Source organism: Pinus tabuliformis, chromosome J (genome assembly GCF_031772625.1).
Source record: "Pinus tabuliformis cultivar Carrire ecotype Pingquan chromosome J, CPIR1, whole genome shotgun sequence".
In the NCBI taxonomy this organism is placed as follows: Eukaryota; Viridiplantae; Streptophyta; class Pinopsida; order Pinales; family Pinaceae; genus Pinus; species Pinus tabuliformis.
Window position 1 is genome coordinate 1,508,167,747 of NC_142295.1, and position 20,724 is coordinate 1,508,188,470.

At 39.1% G+C, this 20,724-nt stretch overlaps 1 protein-coding gene across 2 annotated transcripts in view; it reads left to right on the forward strand.

The window, feature by feature from the left end:
* THO1 (nuclear matrix protein-like protein) overlaps positions 1 to 20,724 on the forward strand; it is a 368,535-nt gene that overhangs the window by 154,637 nt on the left and 193,174 nt on the right. For both annotated transcript variants that reach the window (XM_089379707.1, XM_089379706.1), the window contains exons 7-11: positions 19,054 to 19,126; positions 19,251 to 19,319; positions 19,493 to 19,539; positions 19,788 to 19,859; positions 20,081 to 20,209. In XM_089379707.1, coding sequence (XP_089235833.1) covers positions 19,054 to 19,126; positions 19,251 to 19,319; positions 19,493 to 19,539; positions 19,788 to 19,859; positions 20,081 to 20,209 — 390 coding nt within the window. The remainder of the gene's footprint in view (positions 1 to 19,053; positions 19,127 to 19,250; positions 19,320 to 19,492; positions 19,540 to 19,787; positions 19,860 to 20,080; positions 20,210 to 20,724) is intronic.

A 20,724-nucleotide genomic window follows, 5' to 3' on the forward strand; every position in this document is an offset into this window, starting at 1 on the left:
TGAAGGAGGAGGAGGAAAACGCAACTTTGGCATCTAAGGGACAGCAAAAGCCAAAGCGAAAGAAGGACATTTCAAAGGTGAAATGTTTCAGTTGTGGCGTGTTGGGCCACTATGCATCGCAGTGTCCTTTGAAGAAAAAGGACAAGGATGAGAAACATGATCGTAAGGCTGCTCCAACAAAGATGGACGAGGATGAGTTTGCCATGATTGCCCATGCATCTCCAGGCGCGAGATGGGGCGATATTGAGCTGTAGTCCTGAGGACTATATGTGGGCAGGATCCTTGAGGAGTTCACCTCTTGGATCAATTCCTTGCTACGGGAGGCGAAGATAAAGTAGTGGCAAGATGGACTTAGTGTTAGATGATGCAGTGGAGTGTTTGGAGGAGAGTTGCAGTAGCTGGGGACTAGAGACTGACCAGCGCAGAGCAAGGTTGGCAGCAATGCAGTTGGCACAGTGCAGGAGTCAGTAGCAGCACAACAGATTCAGAGGGACAAAATCAACAACTGTTAGATTCCAACATCCATTGTATTATGCTGAACACAATTAAGTTAAACTAATTTTGGATGTTTTTCAGTTGCTTCTCTCAGTAAATGAGTTGCAGTACGGATGCAATGTTAGCAGTGGTAGTGCTAGCAACATAGAAAATGCAGCGTTTGAGAGGGAGCTGTTGTGCAACAATGGCAGTGTCATGGGCAACAGTACAGTAGCAACAACAACACAGTGTTGGTGGCAGCAGCAATGCAGAAAGGTGGTGCTTCAGAAACAGAACAACATGTAGGTGGACATTGTTGCTAGAGCACTTTCCTCACTAAGAGGGAGTGTTAGATTTTGGTAGCATCGAAAGTGCTCTAGCCTTGAAAATTGGTGGAGAGGCTAAGGCACATGAGTTCTAAAAACTTAGAAACCGTTTGGTGAAAATCCACTTGGACTGTATTTTATTAAAATAATTAATATTTTCAATGGAGTTCTTAGGTCTAAACTTAGGGAAATCAAAATATTAATGGGTATTAATGAAAATATGGGTGAGAATGATCCAGAAGGCGGATCAAGTCATGTTTTAATCTTAGCCGTTGATTAGAGACTTAATCTCGGTCGTTGAAGACTCAACAAGAAAAGTATAAAATGGAGTTTTGGGGTTCATTTGAAAACACACATAGAGCAAGAGAATTTATCTAGAGTTCGATTTCTAGGGCTAGGAAGCTGAGAACTTCGAACTAAGTGATCATTTTGCAGCAGAGGGGTAGTGAGAATCTGGGAGAAGGACTTTCCGGAAAATACAGAACAAAGAGGCGGAGAGAGCTTGATGCAGAAGCAACATAGTAGCTGGGAACTGCTGGAACAATCGAGAGAGCTGACACAGAGGCAACGCAGTAGCCGGGAGAACTGATGCAGAAAAGCTGCCTGTCACGCGGAATCTCGAACTGCCAGGAACTGCCGGAACTGTCGGAACAGCTAGGAGAGATGGCGCAAAAGGAGGAGAAGGTGATGTAGGGTTGATGCAGAGCCAACGCAAAAATAGCCGGGGTTAGCCAGTCTTGTGCCGGATCAACTGGAATTCTACTGGGTGAAGTGAGGTAAAACTCACTCAGATTTTCTGCTAATAATTTTGTCTGTAAAGGATTGCTAGATGAGCATCGTAGATTTGTATTCAGATATTTCTCTTGCATAATAGTAATTCCTCAGAGCTGTTGCACTAGTTTTACCGCATTGGGTTTTTTCGGGGTCTATTGTGTCCAAAAAAGTGTGTCCTATGTATCTTGTTCTTTGCTCTATTTTTTGTTTCATGAGATCAAATATTTAATTAGTGTAGGCTGCAGAAGTAATTTTCTTCAATATTCATAAGAATAACATGATGAATGTAATTTAAAATCAATTAGGTGAAGTAGGTTCAGATTTGCTGCAGTAGGGGTTCCTTTGAGTGTAAGAATTTTCACAAAGTCGGCCTACTATCCTCAAGTCGGCCTAAGGGAGGGATAATCCTCTATATATTGAGGTTGTCCACTCCTCCAATGACAAGAAACTCACCTCTGAAATTAGCGAGCAAGAGAAGTCAAGAAAAGAGTGAAAAAAGCCAAGTATAAGGAGCCTCTATTGCAGCGAAGAAGGAGAAGACAAGACCGAAGTTTAAGGGGCTGTTCTAAGGGTCAAACACAGTCACACATGCGAGAAAAAGAGGCCTCTCTGTGGTCATAACAACAACAACATATCAGTCCCATATCTCTCATTGTTTGTTCTAGTAACTTAGGGCTATAAGGCCTCCCACTAGAATTAGAAGAGGCTCTCCCAAGCGAAGATAGAAGGAGTCAAATATTTAAGGAAACCACCCACACGTGCGAGAAACTAGGGTTGCTATGCTGTCACATCAAGCCTACAACTACACATGAAAAATAAACTCGGTTAATCAAGAAAAGGAAGGTGTCTACATAAACAAGGTTTATCTCCAGACGAAGAAGGAAGAAGGAGGACGAAGTGCCGAAAAACAAAGTGCAGGAAGTAGGAAGGATTTGGCTTGTGCTTGGAGGATATTCTTGTCAAGGGTCTAGGGTTTGGCATTGATCAATAGAAGCTTTAATAAGAGAAATTTCCGAAAGGGTTTTCCTCTAAGAGAGAGAGGTTTTGCCTTGGTAGAGAGCCAATATTCTGTGCTCTTGTTTCTTGTGTTTTGGTAGCAGTTTGATGAAGTAAACACACATGCATTAATAAGAAGAGAAGAAGATTAAGCTAACAAGATAAATTGTAAAAGTGCTTCACAAATTGTTATCAAGTCTAGAAGAATCTTACTATACATCAATGCCCTAGATTCTTCAACATGGTATCAGAGCTAAGGTGACACATCAAGGAAAGGGCATCTCAAGAACACTCATAAGGTGACTCATCTAAGAAGGACATCTCAAGAACATCTACAAGGTTGAAGCATCAAGCCAAGAAGTCTCAATCACATCAAGGACAAGGTCTACTATCTACTATCCATCAAAGACTACTAAGCAAGAAGAAAAGCCTTGTAAAGGCACCTACAAGAAGAACATGTCAAAGAGGGACCTACATCAAGCTACACCATCTTCAAAAGGAAAAGCACTACAAGTCAAGTCACCAAACAAATCTCATCATGAAGCAAGTCCATTTGAAGAAAGCAACTTGAAGAACATCAAGATCTAAGGAAGGAAAGCCATCAAGTCTTCAAGAAGAAATCAAGTTCACTACATCTCAAAGTCTATCAAAGTATATGTCCCCTTCTGAATATACCTCAATGTCTTTTTGCAAGGAAAGTAACAAATTGGTTGGGACCACTATCTTCCTTGCATGGAAGAAGAGGACTAATTTACTTTTCAAAGAGAATGAACTTCTAGACCTCATCAAAGGGAATATCGCTATCCCTGCTAAGGAACAAACTCAAGCCTTAGCCAAGTGCCAAGTACAATAAGGATGAAACAAGAGCTCAAAGGATTCTAATAGAATCCATCAAAGACTCTCTCATTCCTTATGTCTCTAAATTTGAAACATCAAAAGAAATCTATGATAAACTAATAGAGCTATTCTTGGTAAGCACAACTAGAGAAGTGATATCTCTATGAAATGATTTGTACAAGATGAAGATATCAAAGGAAGGGATAGCTCCCTTCTTCATGAAGATTTCTGAGATGAGGGATCAACTTCAAGAGCTACGGGAAGTCATGTCTGATAGAGAAATGACAACTGTAGTGCTCAATGCTTTACCTGAGGATTGGGGCAACTTCACATCAAGCATATATGCCAAGAAGGAAGCTACCCCACTAAATGAACTATGATCTCTATGCAAGATAGAGGAAACTAGACTCAAAGCAAAAGATGATGTGTGATCAAAGGAGCAAGCATTTGCTACCATGGCCAAGAGAAAGGGAAAATTTGGAAAATTTGGTACATGAAGATGAAGCAATAGAGATATGTCCAAAGTCCAATGCTTTGGATGCCAAGAGTATGGACATTACAAAAGGGATTGTCCTAAACTTAAGAAGGACAACAACAACAAGAGAAAAAGGGAAGAAGCTCATGTAACTCAATAAGTAAAAGAAGAAGACAAGAAGCAGAAAAAGGAAGATCCGCCAGACCTCTACTATGACTAAGTCAACCTCTTTACTTAAAGTCCTCTTTCAAAGTTTTGAGTAGTATAGGAGCATATAGAAATAGAATAGAATGCATGGTTAAAGATATCTTCTAGAATATAGGAGCATGGTGTAGCTCAAGATATTCATATAGAAGTAGCATACCTATTATACGACCTCGTCCACAATGAAAGAATAATTGATCATGATTAAAATTCTTAGAAGGCCTCCATCATCAAAGGAAGAAAAATGTGCAAGATAAGGGTCTTCAAGATCCTCTGATAGAATCTTCAAAAGAAGAAGGTTCATACATAAGGACAAATGTCTCATTGGGAGTCCCATTTATGGGATTCAAGAAAGGATGATATGCAGACAAGAGGAGATCAAGCAAGAAAGGCTATACCAATCGAGGAGAACTATCAAATGAAGCCGAGATGATCAAAGCAGAATCAAGATGAGGTATGTATGCATCAAAGTTCAAGTCATGTCATCATATATATTGGGTCACAGGAAAAGTTCTAGAAGCATGATCAAGAATAAAAGGATCTCTTTCACCAATGATATGCTCGAAGGCATGTACTACAATGCAATAAAGGTCAACATGAAGAAGTGCTCCCATAAGGAGTATAAGGTGGTTGACTAATCAATCCAAGAAGGAACAAATGAAGAAATAGATCAAGCATGTGAAGAACACCGTGGTCACAAAGAATTTGTTGACACCTAATCATAGGGGTTGGGTGAACAACTGTAATTAGTGTAAATACATAATAAAGGAAATGAAGAGTCATCGGGAGATGAACTGAACAATCACTCCCTATTGTATATAATAATGAACAACCTGAATGAATAATACGATTACATTTGAGGAGTTACCTCCTGGTCTGACATGGTATCAGAGCCAGCACCATTTTTGGCTTCCCTCTCTGCTTTGTAACTCCCTTCTGCCTATGTTCTGTCTATTTTGCAGAAATGACCACAGGTGTGCCTCTCTCAAGAATTTGATAACCGTTCTACAGGTTTTCCCCTCTCTGGCAACTGCTGCAGACGTTCGGTTGGTTATCGGGTATTTTTTCTCTGTTCATACATTTTATTTATAAATCACAGTCAATTAGTTTTAAGCACTAAATACTGAGTTTAAGCGCTAAACCTTTCCTTAAGCGCGCCTTTATTATAAATATGAATTAAGCACGTGGGTGGTATTGATAAGTGTAAGCGGTATCTCGCGCGCCCTAAAGGTCATGCGAGATTACGCGATAGTCGTTGGATCTAGCGGGATTGATTAAAGGTGGAGATTGGCCAAGCTAGTTGGCGAGCGGGTGACGCGACAACCGTTCGATTAGACGGGTTAGATTTGTCGGTGATCGTATCAGAAGATGCATGTGAGTTAACATAAATATCAGACGCGATAAGGTTTTATACAACAGGATTAAAACCTCGTTGAGTTCCAGCCATCAAGGCCGTTCGTTGGTTGATTGATCGGATACATATCGCTTTCAAAAGTAGGCGCAGGTTAATGTTAAAAATGGACGCAATAAGGTTATGAATTGGAGTTTTAATTCCTTTTGGTTCCGTTGGACGCGATATCCGTTGGATCTAGAGAAGTGAGACCAACGGCGCGGACTGAAGCGCTTGATAAAAGGAGAAGTCAACGAGGGAACGACAGTGATTGGTCAGATAAGTGGGACCCTCAAGGGGAAAATCCACGTACAGAATTGGATTTAAGCGCAACTGATTGGTTACAAAGTTAACCAGCAGTCGAATTACACAATACACATTTTTTGAAATGCATTCATTGATATCTATTGTGGGAGTGGTTCTCATTGGGAAGGAGAACTATCCTGAATGGTCGCAGAAAGTCAAACACACTCTCATTTATAATGAGCTGTGGAAGGAGTGTGTGTTGGAGACGGAGACAAAGAGCCAGAACAACCTACGTGAGACAAGGAATTAGCTATTTGGGGAAATAAGAACAGCAAGGCTTATGCATTGATTGCAACATCAGTAAATGAAGAGGTGAGTCACATATTTCGCCATTTTCAAATGCTTTTGTAGCCTTGCAAAAACTGAAGGAACTCTATGACTCACACTTTGCACTTGAAGTTGTTCAACTCATGATTAAATTGTTCACCCTTGAATTACAAAATGATGATCCTCTTGCTCTTGCATTAGAAGTAAAATCTATTATGCATGATATCAAAGTCACTAATGTTGAACTGGACATTCCTCTCATAGCTTTTATCAAGGCACTTTATCCCACTTACTCAAATTATCTTGAGTCATTGCAAGCAAATGGAAACCTCAAAGATATTACCTTTGACTCCCTTGTGAAAAAAATTGCTGAAAGAGAGAAAGCTTTTGGGAAGAAGACAACTCCTCAGTCTTTTGAAGAGGCTGTGTGCCTTGCACATAGAGAGAAGAATCTTGCTCAAGATTTTTCGAGAGGAAGAGGAAGAAATTTCAGAGGCAGGGGGGCAAACACTCTCAAGGAGAAAAGTCAGATTTGCACTGCATACGTTGCAAAAGAGATGGATCACATGATGCATCCACATGCAAGTTGCCTTGAGACATAATTGAGCATGAAAGAAACCAACCCAAAGGTAAAACTAATGATAAAGAGAAAGGTAAAGCACCTAAATCTGCTCACTATGTGTGGCACACTGTAATATTGGAGTAAATGAAGACTTATTTATTGCTTCACTTGCTTCTTGGAAAAATGATTGGTTGCTTGATTCAGGAGAAACTTGTCACATGAGTTTTAGAAGAGAATTTTTTGAAGAATTTACTGACAATGTTGATGGAGCAGTATACTTTGCGGACAAATCAAAACTCAAGCCATCAGGGCTTGGTACAATTAAGCTTAAATTGCCTAGTCTTCTAGACTTTCTTCTGCATCATGTTTTATATCTCCCACAACTGAGGAGAAACTTGCTGTCCTTGGTCCACATTCGCCAACAAGGACACTCCATTCATATGTTTGATGGCAAGCTTGAGGTGAGAAAAGCATCAGATCACTCACTTGTCATGACGGGGATAGAAGAAGAAAGGCTTCTCAAGCTGTAGGGTACCTCTGCTCGTGCACAAAATTTCTCATACAATTCTCATTATGAAGAAGGTACATTTCCATCAAGTTTATTATGGCATGCTAGATTTGGACACTTGAACTATGACAGCCACCGCTAGTTGAATAAAAATGGTGTTACTGGTTTGCCTACAATTCCTAGGAAACTTAAGCAATGTGATGCTTGCATTCTAGGAAAGCATAACAAACAATCTTTTCATGATTCACATTCCAGAGCACATAGAAAACTTGAACTCATTCATTCAGACTTATGTGGTCCAATGCCTGTTCCTTCTGCAAATGGAAATAAATATATGATGACATTTATTGATGACTACACTAGAATGTGTTGGGTTTATTTCTTGAAGAACAAATCTGATGCTTTTCAAACATTTAAGAACTTTCATACATGGATTGAAAATAATGCACAATCTCATATTGGCTCTATTCGCACTGATAATGGAAAAGAATACACTTCAAATGAATTTGAAAACTATCTTCGCTAACATGGGGTCAAACATCAAACAACTGTGCCTTATAATCCCCAACAGAACGGAGTAGCTGAAAGAATAAATAGCACAATCTTAAATATGGTGCGCTCCATGATGTTTTTCAAAAATATAAAAATGATGTTTTGCGCTGATGCAGTTCTATGTGCTGTATATGTAAAGAATAGATGTCCATCTAATGCTATTAGAAACAAGATTCCTTATGAAATGTGGTATGGGCACATTCCTTCGGTAAAGCATCTCAGGGTCTTTGGTTCCACATGTTATGCCTTGATACCAAAGGTACATAGAAACAAACTTGGTGCAAGAAGTCATAAGTGTATCTTCCTGGGGTATCCAAACACCTCCAAAGCATATCGTCTCTATGATGAAGTCAATAAAAAGTTTGCTGTATCTAGAGATATAATCTTTCTTGAATCATCCAAAGCTGACAATGTTGTTGAGCGACAACTTGATCGCTTGGATAGATTCACAAATACAAAATCATTTCAAGAATTTGATAATCAGATTCCACATCTTGAAGGGGGATTTCTATACTAGATGAACCTGTGGAATCTTCTTCTGAAGCACTCTCTCTCTCTCGCATGACACTCCAACAACAGATGATACTTTGAGTGATGTGATTGACAGAATTGGGAGACTCAATCTTGATTTAGTCCCAACTCAATCAACGGAGCAGCTCAGACCATCTCAAAAAGGTCCCCCAAAGTGGTTGACAAAGACACTTGAAAGTGTTCATCTTGATGAGGTTGGAAAGATTGGAACTAGAAATTCAACCCAGCAAAATGGAGGTGCTATAGATGACTCTGATTCACTTGTTGATATGGCTGTTTCTTATGATTGTGAATTGAATTTATCTACAGATTTTGAACCAACTTCCTTCAAAGAAGCTGCTTCTCATGATGAATGGAAAGAATCAATGCAAAAGGAGTATGATGCCTTGATAAAGAATGACACTTGGAAGCTAGTTGATCCTCCATTGGAAAGCAAGCCAATTGGATGCAAGTGGGTCTACAAGAACAAGTATAAAGCTGATGGCTCACTTGACAAGCACAAAGCTAGGCTTGTGGCAAAAGGTTTTGCACAGAAAGAAGGGGTCGATTATGAGGAGACTTTTTCCCCCACAGCAAAATGGGCTACCATCCGGACACTCTTTGCCTTAACAGCTCATAATGGTTGGAAAGTCCATCAAATGGATGTAAAAACTGCTTTCTTGAATGGAGATCTAAAAGAGAATGTTTTTATGTCCAAGCCTGAAGGATTCGCTGTAAAAGGACATGAACATAAAGTATGCAAACTTGTGAAATCCTTGTATGCCCTCCAACAAGCACCGCGAGCCTGGTATGAAAAGCTAACTGAGCATCTTCTGAAACTCAATTTCAAACATTGTGATCTTGATGATGCAACTTTGTTTGTCAAGAAGGTTGGCAAAACAATTGTATATCTTGTGGTATATGTAGATGATATTTTGATGACAGGGAACAATGAGAGCTACATTGCATCCATAAAGAAGGAATTGAGGAAAGGTTTTGAAATATCTGATTTGGGCTATGTTCATTACTATCTTGGTATTGAAGTAACTCAACATCCGAAGTCCATATTCCTTTCTCAAAAGAAGTACGTTGGAGATTTGTTGAACAGGTTTGGCATGACTGAATGCAATCCTCTGACTACTCCAATGGAACAAAACTTAAAGCTCACATCCATTGAAGGAAAAGAATTTGACGACGCAACAAAGTGTAGACATCTTGTAGGAAGTCTCAAGTACCTAACTACTGCCAAACCAAACATTTCGTTTGTTGTTGGAATCCTCTCCAGGTTTATGTAAAAGCCTCGTGAGGGACATTGGTCTGCTGCAAAAAGAGTTCTAAAGTACTTGAAGGGAACTCAAGACTTTGGAATCTAGTATACACAGGTGGGTGACTTCAGCTTAATTGGATACTCTGATTCAGACTTTGATGGAGACAAAGAAACTGGGGCATCTACTTTAGGTTATGCTATGAGTCTTGGATTAGGCGCTGTCTCCTGGAGATCACGCAAACAATCAGTTCCAACAGATTACACAACAGAGGCAGAATATATGACAGCAGCTGAGGCAACAAAAGAAATTGTGTGGCTCAGGAAAATTCTGGAAGATTTGTAGGTAAAACAAGTACAATCGACTCCACTCATGGTTGACAACACCTCGGCAATAAAGTTGGTCAAGAATCCAAAGTTCCATGATCAAACGAAGCACATCAATGCAAAATATCATTTGATTTGACATCATGTTGAGGCCAAAACAGTCCTTCTTCGCCGTTGTTCCACTAATGAGCAAATTGCAGACATCTTCACCAAAGCGCTTGGAAGAGAAAAGTTTGAAAAATTCAGAACGATGCTTGGACTCACCAATATCCCTTTAGATTAAGGGGGGGAATGTTGACACCTAATCATAGGGATTGGGTGAACACCTGTAATTAGTGTAAATACATAATAAAGGAAATGAAGAGTCATCGAGAGATGAATTGAATAGTCACTCCCTATTGTATATAATAATGAACAACCTGAATGAATAATACGATTACATTTGAGGAGTTACATCCTGGTCTGACAGAATCACTATCTCACAAGATTCATTAACGTCTCCCGAAAGAAGGCATGACAACTTTGACAAAAGAAGAAAAATATCAAAGGACCCTTGACACCTATGAAGGCCTTGGAGATAGCAAGGTGCAGATAACTGATTCAACTCTACAAAGATGTCATGATGAAAAAGCCATCTAGCAAAAGCACCATTTGATATTGAAGCAATATCAGGATGAAGTCATGAAGCGCTACTAAATCAAAGTATGGGAACAAGGAAGTACAACTAAGCATCCATGTGATAAGTATTCTGAACAAGGTTGCACGAAACGGGGAAACGGGTACGAGTTTCCGAAACGGGAAGCGATACGAAACGCGACCTCCCCAAATTTTGGAAACGGGGAAATGCGACCTCCCCAAATTTTGGAAACGGGGAAACACGAATATATATATATATATATATATATATATATATATATATATATATATATATATATATAGGACATTTAAGAAATATGTGCAATCATAAAGCATATATGATACATTCTAATTTATTACATTATGATAAAATTGTCAATTGTCAATGCATAAACTATAAGTATCTAAATTTACATCACATTTACTCATGAATAATCACATAATGAAAATAGAAATATCCAAAATCAGCCACGAGAAATTTCTAATTTTTTGTCTCGTGCTTGATTGGGAGTCTCCTCCTACATAGTCGAATGACCTTAGTGCTCTTGATTAAATACAAGTTTCATACCCTAGTACCCTACAATCTCTTGATTATTGGGACTCTCCCTTGCATAGAGGGCTTTGTTCTCTCGATTAAATACAAGTTCCATACCCTAGTACATGATAAAATCCAATGGAAACATTGCAATCCCCCAATCCTGAAATCCTGAAAAACAGATAAGTCTGTTGGATTTTGAGTGAGATCTAAAATTTACTTTCTCCATATGAAATCCAATGAGGGCGAAACCACTCTCAAACATCCTGAGTCATTTCATGGTAATGTTAAAAATTTAAGTAAAAGGATGAAAATGAAAAATAAAGGAGAATATCACTTTTACTTTAAGAATTTAACATTACCATGAACTGCATATCAACACTAGGGCAAAAGTTCACTTTTATAACTTTAGACAGGCATCTGGAAGCAACTAGAAGTCACTAGGCTAACGTAAAAATAGATTAGAAAACAAATAATAAAAAAAAAATTAAAAAAACACAAGTAAATGCTGAAACGTGGGTCGTACGGCCTTGAAACGTGTTTCAGGCCGTACTGGCCACGTTTTAGTTTCGTGAAATGTGGCAGTACGGCCTTAAACGTGTTTCAGGGCTGTACCAAACGCGTTTCAGCGTTTCGTACTCGTTTCCGTACGGAAACGCCCTCCTACCCCACGTTTCCTGCAACATAGATTCTGAAGCATAGACAAGATGACAAAAGAGTAGCCATATGACAAAAGGACTTGATATATATCAAGAAGGCCACTTTCCACGAAGGGAGCAATGACATGAAAAACCAGGAAGGAAAGTGATCGATGGTCGGTGCCCTACCAAGAAGAAGTTCAAACAAAGACTTCATGACATCGAAGGAAAGAAGGAGATCAAGCAGCTGAAGGACCCATGAAAAGGAAGTTGCTGATGAATGGACAAGTCCCTAGTTAAGAGGGAGTTCTAACAAGTTCCCAACTACAAAGGAGCTTGGGCAAGTTCCTTGTCAGAGGAAACTTGGGCATGTCTTCCTCAATTAAGAGGAAGAGATAGACACAACATTATTGTCTTCACTTGGGAAGAAAGAATGGGAGGATTGGGTAATCATCTAGCATCTGATACTCTTTGAGGATGTGTAGGGCATCCAAGACAAGAGTAGGCAAGAGGACTGACATTCTTTGAGGGATGGGAACCCAAGGCAAGAATAGTTGTAGAAGGACATACTCAAGGAACTAAGGTGTCTATAAGTCATTGGTCTTGCCAACATTGTGCTTTGATCTTATGAGAGATAGAGATGTTAGTCAAGGCCTTGCTATGAACAATGTTGGTTACTATGATGCTATAATAGATGGATTGCCAATCCGGTTTCTCTTATGTGAATTCTTCAAGATTGAAAAATAGCCAAACACCTTGTAATGATTTATGAATACCTCCCTAGTTAAGAGGGAGTGTTGCAGAAATTGTAACTAGGTTTGGTTTTCATAAATGTACTTTTGATATTTGTATTTATTCAAGAAAAGAAATATTATTTTTGTTATATTTATCAATGAGTTTCTTGCTCATTGAAATAGGTCTAGCACATGTTAAAGTGCTATAGGTGAGTCAAAGAGTCAAAAGAAAGTTTGAAGACCCTTAAGGGCATGTTACACCATGTATATATTTGTATAAGAGTCAAAGAATATCCCTCCAAGCAAAGACAAGTCCTCTCCATGCAACGACATCACCAAAAGGAGCAAAAACGATGAAGAAAACTCAAGTCGGCCTACTGTCCTCAAGTTTGCCTCAAATTGACATAAGGGAGGGGCAATCCCCTATATATAGAGGCTGTCCACTCCTCCAATGACAAGCAACTCACCTCTGGAATCAACGAGCAAGAGAAGTTGAGAAAAGAGTGAAAGAAGCCGATTATAAGGAGCCTCTAGTGCAGCAAAGAAGGAGAAGACAAGAACGAAGTTTAAGGGGCTGTTCTAAGGGTCAAACACAGTCACACGTGTGAGAAAGTGGCCTCTCTGCGGTCATAACAGTAGCAACATTTCAGTCCCATATCTCTCATTGTTTGGGCTAGTAACTTAGGCCTATAAGGCCTCCCACTAGAGCGAAGAAGAGGCTCTCCCAAGCGAAGATAGAAGGTGTCAAATATTTAGGAAAACCACCCACACGTGTGAGAAACTAGGGCTGATGTGCTGTCATATCAAGCCTACAACTACACATCAAGAAGAAACTCGGTTAGTCAAGAAAAGGGAGGTGTCTCCATAGGTGAAGGATCTCACCAAGTATAAAAGACAAGTATCTCTTCTAGAGCTCACATAAACAAGGTCTATCTCCAGTCGAAGAAGGAAGGAGGAGGACAAAGTTCCGGGGAACGAAGTGCTGGAAGAAGGAGGACGAAGTGTTGGAAAACAAAGTGCAAGGAGGAGGAAGGATTTGACTTGTGCTTGGAGGATATTCTTGTCAAGGGTCTAGGGTTTGGCATTGATCAATAGAAGCTTCAATAACAGAAATTTACGAAAGGGTTTTCCTCTCTAAGAGAGAGAGGTTTTGCCTTGCCAGAGAGCCAATATTTTGTGTTCTTGTTTCTCGTGTTTTGGTAGCAGTTTGATGAAGAAAACACACATGCATTAATAGGAAGAGAAGAAGATCAAGCTAACGAGATAAATTGTAAAAGTGCTTCGCAAATTGTTATCAAGTCTAGAAGAATCTTACTATACATCAATGCCCTAGATTCTTCAACAGGAAGCTGGGAAAAGGAGAGTGAAAGTCTAGGAGAAGTTGGGAGGACGAAATTTGTTGTTTTTGGGCTCTATGTCTCTCACATGTGCGGAATTATGGAGTTGTTGGGCTGTAGTAGAAAGTCGAAATTGCAGGTCCGAATGGCTATGGAGCAAAGTTGTTGCTGGGGTGTAGAATTGCAGGAATGAGTTGCTGGAAAGAGCGAAATTCTTGTCTTGACCTTGTTGACCTTGGGTAGAGCTGGTTTTCTCCTGGAAGGTCTCAAAAGGAAGATAGATTAGGGTTTCTATAGTAGTTGTTGGGACGAAGTTGCTGGAGGTTGAAGTTGTTGGGTCAAGTAGCTGCACTGTTGCTAGTAGGACGAAGTTACAAGGAACAATATGAAAGGATCAGAGGAAGGGCCAACTTGGTACTAGAGAAGGACTTGGTTTAGGGATTTGGTCTTTGTATGTCATTTGAAGCAGATTCTTAGAAGAGAAGAGTTTCCGGGTTTTCCCCTTGGAGGGGTTTTTCCATGGCTGAGAGCTTGCATCTGTGTCCTCTTTTGTTGTTATTGTTTCTTGATATTGTTTGATGAAAATATATAACTAAAGAAAATGAAGAAAATAACTAAAGATTCACAAGCAAATATCAAGGATAAAGAAAATAAGATATAATAGTTGCCATTTACAATATGCGTTTTCCATTTCTTTTAGCTGCATCATCCTCCCAGGGTACATTTCCGGGTCCCTACCCAGGGATGAGGGTGTGTGGGTGCTAAATTCCCAATGAACTAATGGTAAGTTTAACCTGAAGAATGGAGGTGGATTAGGGGCTTGTAATGTAAGATGGAAAATGGTAAGTATGCAATAGGGAGAGATGGGGACACCATATGTCAATCATGGCTTCCCAAGTAGTGCCCCTCCTATACCCATTGGGTCATTAGGGGAGGTGAAATTGGACTAGGATTGAAAATTAAGCACCCATTTAATGTGAGGGAACAAGATCACGACCATGACCATTCTTTCTTCCAAGTTATCCCATAATCCATGTCATATGCCCAAATACAACAAGCATAAGCATCCAATTGCAAATTGAATAATATACCTTTTGATCAAAAACCCACCTTCCAACATGTGCTTTTGGAAAATAGGCAAGGAAAAACATGACTCGTGCAGGTGGCGGAAATATGTATAGCACATAGTCATTGGCTACTAGTGACTCTCAGGGGTTGCTGGCTGTTGGTTGGAAGGATGAATAAGAGAAAAGTCTCTCGTAGGGGTCACCCACTTTTGGTGGGTAACAGGGCCATCTGTCAGGTTTCAGGTGATCGTTCTCACGAAAGGTTTCTCTCCTCCTGCAAACTTGACCAAGGGGGATTCAAGCAAAATCCTAGCTGTGAACCTCCTCTTCCCACAGTACCCAAGCACGGTGCCAAGATCAAGATCTTGAGAGGCGTGTTGTGCTAGAACAATGCCATTGGTCCAGTGGCCGCAATTGATCAGATTAGATAGTCTCTAGAAACCCTAAGGCTGAGCTTGGCCATGACATCCATCAACAGAGTTTTGATGGTGATTGGCGAATGAATTACTGTCCCATTAGATTTTGAGTACATTGATGCTGTTGGCCATGAAGACTTGTTTTGCAAAATATCCACATCTGGTGATTCGACCAACAAGTGTTTCAATTCTACCAAAGAAAAAAAGGGCGATGCTAGGGAGCCAACTCGCTGCTTTTTTCTGGCTTAGGAGAGGGCTAAGTGTAATTTCAGAAGCAATAAACTAGGGTGTCTATCGTGGATTGACTTAGGTAGAGCGACTAGCCCAGGAATCCCCGAGGTATCTCGGGATGAAATTATAACACAAGATCTCCTGCAATTTTTTGTCTTTGTTAGATCATTCTTTGGTGGGACCCTCTACATTAAGGTGAAAGCAACATATATGGTGTTTTTGCTTTCTTCCAAAATTCAAGAACAAAGTTCAAACAGGAATCCCTTTCTTCTATATGCGGCTTCTTCACGGAGGATGACAACTCCAGGAATAGCATTCACCCAGTGATTGTGCCATTACTGAGGACACTTCAATCTCTCTTGTTGCAAGCTTAATCGGTGTTGGTGTACGCGCGGGTGCACCTTCTGCTTCTAAATCTGTCTTTTAAGGATGTCGTCAGTCCAGGGCCCATTCCTCCGACTCCTAAAGAACTCTTATGGCCTTCTTTCACTGTGGATCAGGTGGAAGATATCTCTGGTATTAAAGTAGATCACCCTATCTCCTATGATTCTAGGGTGGATTTTCCGCAACATGCGGTTATTTTCCATTTTAGTGGGTTTTGGCCATCGACAACTATGCTTCAGTACTAGGTCCATCAGACCTGGACACTGAATATAGATCTGTTCTTTTGCTCTAAAGGTTTCTTTGTGGTGAAATTTAGGGATTTGAAGGACAAAGATAGGGCTTTCTACAAAGGACCCTGGTTTTGGGGTCGAGCTGGGCTTTTTGCATGAAACCATATTTTTGTTGTTTTAACCCTCTTTCTATGCCATCTTTGCCCACACCCATTTAGGTTAGGCTCCCGAATATGCCCCTTCATTTGCTAAATCTAAATATTTTAACTCAAGTGGATAACTCAATTGGCCGTTTCATCTAGGTAGACACAGACAGGCTTGAGAAAGGTATTGTTACATTTTCCCGCATATCTATGTTGCAGGAAACGTGGTATAGAGGTCCGTTTCTGTACGGAAACGGGTACGAAACGCGGAAACGCGTTTGGTACGGCCGTGAAATGCGTTTCTGGCCGTACTGCCACGTTTACCGAAATGGAAACGTGGCTAGTACGGCCGGAAATGCATTTCAGGGCTGTACGACCCACGTTTCCTCATTAACTTGTGTTTTTTTTAATTTACTTTTAGAGTTTGTTAGTGACTTCTTGTTGCTTCTAGATGCGTGTCTAAAGTTATAAAAGTGAATTTTTGCCCTGTTGATATGCAGTTCATGGTAATGTTAAATTCTTAAAGTAAAAGTGATATTCTCCTTTATTTTTCATTTTCTTCCTTTTACTTAAATTTTTAACATTACCATGAAATGACTCAGGATGTTTGAGATTGGTTTCGCCCTCATTGGATTTCATATGGAGAAAGTAGAGTTTTAGATCTCACTCAAAATCCAGCAGACTTATTTGTTTTTCAGGATTTCAGGATTGGAGGGATTGCAATGTTTCCATTGGATTTTATCATGTACTAGGGTATGGAACTTGTATTTAGTCAAGAGAACCAAGCCCTCTATGCATGGGAAACTCCCAATAATCAAGATCATGTAGGGTACTAGGGTATGAAACGTGTATTTAATCAAGAGCACTAAGGTCGTTCAACTATGTAGGAGGAGACTCCCAATACAACAATGGTCCTTCTAAAGAATGGGATGTGGATGCAAAAAATCCTGATTTGGATCTCTCTCTTGCAGCCTTATAGTCTTTATTGTACTTGCAGCCTCATATATTAATATAAATAAAGGCTGATTTTGAGATTTGGATATATAATAAAGGTTGCTTTTGGATATTCCGATATTTTTATTTTCATTATGTGATCATTCATGAGTAAATGTGATGTAAATAAAATCTTAATGTTTAAGTGTAATAAATTATAATGTATCATTTATGCTTTATGATTGCATATATATATATATATATATTTTCAATATATATATATATATATAATATATATATATATATATATATTTTCAATATATATATATTGAATATATATATATATATATATAAAAATATATATATATATATATTTTCAATATATATATATATATATATCGCGTTTCCCCGTTTCCAAAAGTTGGGGAGGTCACGTTTCGTATCGCTTCCCGTTTCGGAAACTCGTACCCGTTTCCGCGTTTTGTGCAACTTAGCCGCATATGTGTAGAAATAAATCTCTCTAGTGTGTTGCCAGAAAAAAATCCTTCTTCCCTGGAAAGAAATTACTTATACGCAGTCATTGGACTATGAAAATAGGGCTATTTGTTGTAGGATTTGTCGACAGTTGGGTCATCTTTAGAATGCATGCCCTTCTTCTCAAGGGCACTCTCCCCCTCTTGCTACCAAGAATAAACCCCGAGGATTGAAAGACCCAAAAGTTTCCATGGAATCTAAGAAATTTCCAGCACACCAGCCAGATAACTCTCAGCACCAAAAAAACCTCTACAGATAAATCGACTCCTTCAGATTCAGCTCAGCCACATGCAGCGCCATCACATCCTATGGATGCTGGGGTCCACCCCTTGAATGATGCCACAGGAGACATAACTATGGTTTTAGCTTCATCAAAAAGTGGACACAAACGCTTCCATGAATCAGATCACTCAGATAGGGATAAGGAAGCAGTTACAAATGCAGACCCCAGTATTGGAGTTGACTCAGGAAAACACTATTATTGTATCATCTACATCTGCTCCTGACAATTCCTCAGGGTGGATAGATGTCCGCAAGAAAGAAGGAAAAAAAGGATCCTCAAAGGGATCCATGATCATTCTTGGGTTCACCACCCAGGATAGACGTAATGTATAAGCTAGGTAGTAAGACCAGGGAGGTAGTGAATGTATTGCTGTGTATTGTGCTTATCAGTGATGGAAAGATTGATATAGTTGGATATTTTGAGGTAATACAAATCAATTTACAAAAAAAAATATTCCTGTCCAATAAATTCTTCTATACAATGCCTAAGTTGAAAAACTTCAAATATGTTCAAGATATCAATGAAGATAGGTGAGGTAGGCTTACAGTGTGCCTAGTGATAGAAGGACCGTACTATTTTGGCAGAAACAGGTTACAGAAAATGAAGAACAATATGTCAGTAGTTGAGCTGGACTACTGCCATAGATCAACATAATATCATAAAGTGCTTCTTACTTCTTAGATTGGCATTCTTTTATTTTTTATTCTGTTGAGTCACAGCAGAATATTGCAAATGAACATATTTTTCTATATCATTGAATAACTGCACTTCTCCGTAGAAGCAAATAATACACTGAGGAACTCAAGAATATCAGAGTGGTTTGGATTCTGGAATGGACTGCTGCTTTTAGTTTTAATACTGTGTCATAGAGTGCTTCTTTGCTTCCTGCTTTTGTGTTCTGTTATTCACATGATTGATGCTGACATCTTGAATCACAGACCAGTGGACTACGTAGAGTAAAATAAGTTTAATTTTCCATTATTTTTTCTTCTAGAAAGTAGACAATCTCTTTGGGAATTGTGATTGTATGGTGTTAGTTACAGTTATGATTATCTCATGTAATTTTGGTGATGCTTTGGTTTTTTATTGTTTGAATTTTATTGTAACATATAATTCAAGGGTTAGATGAATGGTTTTTACTTTTTAGTAGTGCGCTTGTAAAGCCAGTCTACTTTTGCAGGCAAATGATGTCATCTTCTGTGGTCGCATTCTTATGTTTCTAGCACATTTTTTCCCATTGTCAGAGCGTTCAGGTAGGCAATGTTGTTTTGTCCTTGATATGCAATATTCTGATCTCAAATTTGATATATTGATGTACATTGATGTAATTTGATATATTGATTGATTGCTTTGTTGCAATTGCTTCAAATAATGCAGCTGTTAACATAAAGGGAATTTTCAACACATCTAATGAGACAAAGTATAAAAAAGAACATCCTCCTGATGGTAAGTCGAAGATCATTTTCTGCTAGCTCAATTGGGTATTTCTTAAATGTGAATGTCTCAACACTTGAGGTCTGTGAATAATTGTCTAGTGTTGCCAGTTATTTTCTAGTTAGTTTGAATATTAATTTATAGAGGATATACGTTATTCTTTGTCTTATGTTTTGATTCGGCAGGAGTTTCTATTGACTTCAATTTTTACAAGACATTCTGGAGTCTACAGGTAACTTTTTGTGTTGAATAGGTTGTGAGATTCTAGCTAGTTGTATTTTTTATAAGAAACTTATCTCTTTTCTTGCTTTGATTTAGAATCAATAGAGTTGTTTATTTTCCCGCCCATGGATTTATTTCTGTGAGATTGTTTGTCATAACAAAAAGTCTTCCTCTGGGCTCTTTCTATTTCTCTATTATGTGGAGTGAAAATGAGACAAGTTGTTCAGTTTTTTTTAATTGGCTTGTGCTATTTTTCAGGAATATTTTTGCAATCCTGCTCCTATGATTCACACTCTTACCAAGTGGCAGAACTTCATTGCAAGTTTAGCTGTAAGTATTTACCTATATTCACACTGCATTTTTTTAGCGGATTGGGTATATGCATTTTAAGCTTGGAACATCGTAGTATGGACATATATTTCATTGTGGATATATTGAGGTGCAGTATACCCCTTCCTGCTAAGGTTGAGTTTTAACTAGTAAATTTATTATACCATATATTCTTTAGTTTTGTTGATTGTTATTGATTTTGTTCTTGTTGGCTGCTTCAGATTGTGCTGGATACTTTTGAAGCTCAACCCCTTGGTGATGATGATGCAAATGCAAGTGATCTTGACGAAGGCGAGGCTGCAGCTTTCAGCATCAAGTATCTGACGAGTAGTAAACTGATGAGTCTAGAGGTATTTTCTCAATGTTACCAGATCTGCCACCCATTTGTGTAGGATCTGTGGATTTGGGTCTGCCAGAATCCATTATGGAAGTGGATCCCCTGGAGAAGGAAATGTATCCTAAATCCTTGAACAGAACGAGTGGAAAATGAATTGGATTCTGAAATTTTGAAACAGATCCCACCAAAAATTGTCTTTCATGAAAAATCCCAAAACCCCAAACTCCTAACAGATAAATTCCTAAGCCCCATTCCGGGTCATGGTATGGTTCATGTCAAGATGTGCTCTATCAAGGCCTGCTCTGAAGGTTTGATGTTTTGTGATGGTCAAGGTCTGATCTATCCTTATGTGCTATGCTGTTGCTAACTTCACCTACACTTTTATCTAGCCTTTCCATGTATCCTGATATGGACATGTGGATGTGAGCAACAAAATGCTGTTATGACCTGCTTTATGCCTATGCTGTAGTGGTCTCCAAAGTTATCAATTACTATTGATGGTTATGCGGCATGCCTTATCAAATGATC